General features: G+C 44.7%; 1 protein-coding gene across 1 annotated transcript; it reads right to left on the minus strand.

Annotated features, from left to right (window-relative positions):
• Positions 1 to 703: 703 nt before the first annotated feature.
• On the minus strand, positions 704 to 4983 carry PELO (pelota mRNA surveillance and ribosome rescue factor). The gene is made up of 2 exons (XM_042875411.1): positions 3160 to 4983; positions 704 to 1490 (listed from the first exon to the last, which is right to left on the minus strand). Exons 1-2 carry the CDS (start codon positions 3883 to 3885, stop codon positions 1059 to 1061), a joined length of 1158 nt encoding a protein of 385 aa, XP_042731345.1. The 5' UTR covers positions 3886 to 4983; the 3' UTR covers positions 704 to 1058.
• Between the last annotated feature and the right edge of the window lie 207 nt (positions 4984 to 5190).

A 5190-nucleotide genomic window follows, 5' to 3' on the forward strand; every position in this document is an offset into this window, starting at 1 on the left:
AAGTGAAGAAATCAGACTCATCGTGGCTTTCACAGAACAAATCAAATAACTGGAGAAGTAACTTTATTTTTACTGTTGTCACTGTCTTAAGCTAAAATTCTACTTATAAGTCTGTAATTTTTATCTCCACATGATAATGCATATGTTTTTAAACAGGTAACAGATTATGAAATTAATTCTATTGCTTGTTGTAAAAAAAATACTAATGAAGACTAGAGACCTGGTTCTTTAAGCCTTACTCATATATTCATATGGCTGCTTAGAATTGGGTACTAATTAGTTTCAGTGCTAATTCATCAGAACACAGTGGTAACACACATCCCTTGACAACTACCCTATCTACCTCCTCCCAAATCCCCTCAAACAATTTCCCAAAGAGCATTTGGAAAGACTACTGAAACAGACACATTGAGCTTCACAATCTGTCAGGCTACTGCCACATTAAAGAGAAAACTGTTACCCTAATGAGTCAAGTTTCTGAAAGATCATTTCAAACATTTCACAGAAAGCCTCTAATAGATGATCCTATTTCTCAACCTTTCTTTTTAGGATATGGTTAATGAGTTCCTAAGAAGACCAAGTATAATTTATGGTTAATGAGTTCCTAAGAAGACCAAGTATAGTTTGGCTGTCTTACACAACGGATTTTCAATTTGTAATACTGTTTTCACACATTTGAGCTAAAATAAAGAGTCTGACACAGTTTTCTGCTTCATAGTTTATTATCTTTTTGTACACATTCCAGAACATTAAGCTGACAGTCTGCCTTAACATGAAGAATAAGCAGCTTTGGGGATGGAGATCTGTTTCTGGTACTGCTGGAGATCCAGGGTGTAACTTGCAAAACCAGTCAGCTCTAAATCTCAGCATTTCAATCATCTTCACCATAGAATAGACATCAATTTGTGTGGTGAGAAGAAACACATAGTATAAGAAATACTATCAAAAACATAAGTGACATATCATGGTAAATCTGCACACAGTATTTTGGAAGGGAAGACTTTTAATGTCATTTTGATGTCAGTTGGAAGGGATACTGTGAAATGAAGCCACTGTTGTCAATCCTCTTCAGAGCTAGACTCATCCTCCTGGTCAGAGAGCTCAGCAACAGGGAAGCGCAGGATAGCTGCTACCCCTGTCAGCTGGCCAAGCTGCTCCCCAGACACATGAAGGCTGGAGAAAATGCGCACTATGCCCATGTTCTCCCGTACACTATCTACCAATTTAACATAGCGGGCACGTGTAGCCACATCCTGGTGCCGGAAGAGCTCATCACTGATCAACAAAGTATCAATGGCCATGGCTTCATTGGCCTTTTCCACCTGTTTTAGGCCATAAAAAGCCCGGTCAGGCTCATGCTGCAACATTTTATAGAAGTCATCTAAGGCTTTGACCTCACCAGCAGCCTTAGTGTCAGAGAGACGGCTAGTTACAGCTGGGTCACAAAGTGCCTCCTTCAGTGCGTACTTATGTCCTGATGATGAATGCACCTGGAGTAAACAAAATCAGAGATTCTTTCTTTAGTACAACATACAATTCTCTTGAATAGCCAATCACAAGTAGCTTCCACAGTACATACTTATCTTGATAATAACCAACTTGTCTCTTCCTTGAACTCTACAACTCTTAATTCTTCTCCTACAATGCAAAGCTTAACCTAAATCCACAAACTGTATTTTAAGTGTACAAAAAAAAATTGATTCTCTTCTTCAGAAACTTTCTTGAATAAGCAAGCTCCTGCCTAAGGCAGGAGCATCTCAAAATACTGAGAAAACTTAACCCTCTTTATTTTAAAACATACAAGATGACCTCTTAAGACTGAAGACATCCAGCACAAAAGCATTAAGTCCAGTCTAACTGCATATTTCTATGTTTGCTTTTACACATTATCATCACTTTCCTGTATGTGCAAGAGCAGACTTCTTAGTGTAATTTAAGACTACCAAACCTTATGACCATTAAGAATAGGACCCTCCCCATTCTGAAAGTACAGATTAGGCCTGCAAGAATCCTTATGAAAGGGAAAACTTACTTTTTCAATCTGACTTCACCTATTTCAGTGAAAGGTAAAAACAAACAAACAAACAAACAACAACAACAAAACAACAAAAGACTCCAACCATTAGAATCAAGAATATGAAGAAATATTATGGTCCACACAATCTATATCTAACAGCAACATTAACTAACCTACACCACTTCCCTTCCTCTTTAAAAACCTTAAGAAAGATGCAATGAAATTTACATGTTACACAGCATGGCCGATTAACACTACAGTTAAACTGCTTTTCAATTTGCATTTCACTTTTAATTGTGCATTAAATATGTATTTAAAGCCAATTATTTCCTACATTTCCTGCTAAGTTACCCTAGGAAAAAAACATTAATACTGATTACAGGATCACAGAATCAATCACCAAGGTCGGAAATGACCTACAAGATCATCCACCCAACCATCAACCACCAATCAACAATAGTTCTCACTAAACCATACCCCTCAACACAAAACCCAAATGTTCCTTGAACACCTCCAAGGTTGGTGACTCCACCACCTCTCTGGGCAGCCCATTCAAGTGCCTGACCACTCTTCAGTAGTATTTTCTAGTGTCCTAAATCTCCCCTGGTGCAGCTTGAAGCCATTCCCTCCAGTCCTATCACCAGTTACATGAGAGAAGAGCCAACCCCCAGCTCACTACAACCTCCCTTCAGGTGGTTATAGAGAGCAATAAGGTCTCCCCTGAGCCTCCTCTTCTCCAGACTGAACAATTCCAGCTCCTTCAGCTACTCCACATAAGGCCTGTGCTCCAGACCCTTCACCAGCTTTGTTGCCCTTCTTTGAATCTGCTCCAGGGCCTCAATGTCTTTCTAGCAGTAAGGGGCCCAAAACTGGACACCACTGTTTCTGTGATTGTGTGTGTGATTCCGTGTGAAGTTACCCGAGGAAAGAAAAATCTCTGAATGTTGCCTAACTACTTTGTAACTTGAGAGGCATGACAATATGCCTTTCTATTACAGCATCCCTTACGATGCTGTAGTAGAAAATTATTTTCGCCAGTAAGGGTATTATTTCCCCATCTTCCTTGCATTTCTTTTCTGTTAGCACAGACAACAGCTCTTAACCCACTTCTTAAACTTTTTAAAGACAATGTATCTACTTACCTGTAAAAACTTGGATCTGTTCTCCAGTAAAAGTTTGTTGTCAGTCTTGACTGCCTGCTGGAACATGTAATCACAGAACTGCTCTCGAACAAAGCCTGGGCTGGCCACCAGGACACACTTCACCACCTCAAAGTTGATGTGCCGCTGGATGGCCTGCACCACCTGTTCGTAAAACCTCTCTAGGGCCCGGTCATGTTGGCTGCAGTTTCCTTTCCGTTTGCGGGGGATGTTCACTTCCACCTTGGCACGAGTGAGGGTCATGCTGGGGGTAACCAGGCAGACGTGAGCCAAGCCTTCCTGCATGACCACGGCTGCCACATCAGCGCTCCACGCTGGATCGCAGGCTTGCTCGATGCGCTCCAGTACCACGCTGTCCCACTGCTTCTTTGCCAGCGTGAACTGCCGGTTGGGCTCCAGCTCGATGGTGTGGTAGGCCCCCATCTTGACGTACTCATTCTCCTGGATGTTGGTGCCTTTGACCCGCAGCTGGCAGGCCTGCGAGTCGAAGTCGATGGTCTCCACACAGAGGGTGAGGGTGGTGCGGATGCGGTTGCTGCCCACGCTGCCCGTGGACGACTCGGTCTGCACTTTGCGGATGGTGGAGGCCCGCAAGCTGTCACCCACCTGCAGCAGATTGTAGGTGTGCCACATGTCCTCCGGCTCCTCGGGGATCAGCGTCACCTGCCCCGCATTATCCTTCTCCAGGTCCTTCCTCACCAGCTTCATCCTGCCGGCGCCTTCTCTCTTCAGCCGCGGCGGCAGCGGCCCAGCCGGTCTGCCCGCCCCGGGAGGCTTAGCGGCGGGGCCGAGCGGGACGTACTCGCTACCGACCGGTCAGCCAGAGGCCTATCTCCTGACAACTGACGGCACGCGGCCCCGCGGCGAAATCCGGGCCCCTCGCAGCAGCGGCGACGCGGCTCGTCCAGGCCCCTGAGCCACCACCTCGCCTCACAGCGTGCGCATGCGCAGCGCCTGCCACCACCCTCCCCAAGCGTACGCTCCAAAGCCCGTAGGGAACCGATAGAACGCGCGCGGACGGCAGTCCTTTTGCATGGCACGCATGCGCAACGTCTCCCGCGCGCCGCCAACTCAACCATTCGGAACTGGCGCATGCGCAACGGCGGCAGCGTTCAGCCACTCCCGTCCGGAGAGCAGGGGGCGGCTCCCGCCCGTCCTGCGAGTGCTGCGGTCTGTCAGAAAGCCTGAGGCGGGAGGAGGGCTGTCCTGGTGCTGCTCCGTGCTGTGAGGCAGGGAGAGGGGGGGACAACTAAGTAGTTTTACAGGCATGTACGTGTGGAAGGTCATGGGTACGGATAATGGAGATGAGAACAGTACAGCTAAATAGCTGATTTCCTTGCTGTGATAAGAGAACGCTGTGATACTTTAGAATCACATCGAACAGCAATGGTATCTAAAATCTGAGGCACAAAAGAGGTGACTAGAGAGATCACGTTTACAGACCGCGGTGAAAACCAGTTCAAAGTAACGCTAAAACCTGAACTGTTAGTTTGACTTTACTCTTAGAAAGAGCTTAAGGGTTTTGGTTGAACTGGCACTATCTTTCTTTATACATCCTATCTTCACTTATGTTCAAACATGCTCAAAAACTTGAGCTCCTTGCTGAATCTTCTGGTGGCTGCAGTCAAAATGAGACAGCTCTGAGAACCATAATTCATAAAAAGCTTGATGTTTTGATGTTCCCAATTCAATTTGCAGCCTGGACAAGTTTAACAAAGCAGAAATGATATAAAAAACTGTTGATACTGTTGTGCGAATTCTGCTAATTTTGAAATAGTGCTGAACGCTGTTTTCAGAAGGAACGTTGCAAATTTATTAAGAATGAGGGAAAACTGAGAAGAATGGAGACTAAAAGGATGTTTTTGTATGAAAAAAAAAAGAAAAGTGAAAATATTTGATAAAAGAGAAGTTATGCTTCTTTCTAAGTGTATTAGGGCAACTGGAGCAGATAAAGTAAGTTGTGAATGTCTATACTTTAGCCATAACTGAAAAGCAAGAGATATCCTCTTAACA

The sequence above is a fragment of the Lagopus leucura genome, unplaced genomic scaffold (assembly GCF_019238085.1).
Source record: "Lagopus leucura isolate 7727_CA_CO unplaced genomic scaffold, USGS_WTPT01 Super-Scaffold_100014, whole genome shotgun sequence".
In the NCBI taxonomy this organism is placed as follows: domain Eukaryota; kingdom Metazoa; phylum Chordata; class Aves; order Galliformes; family Phasianidae; genus Lagopus; species Lagopus leucura.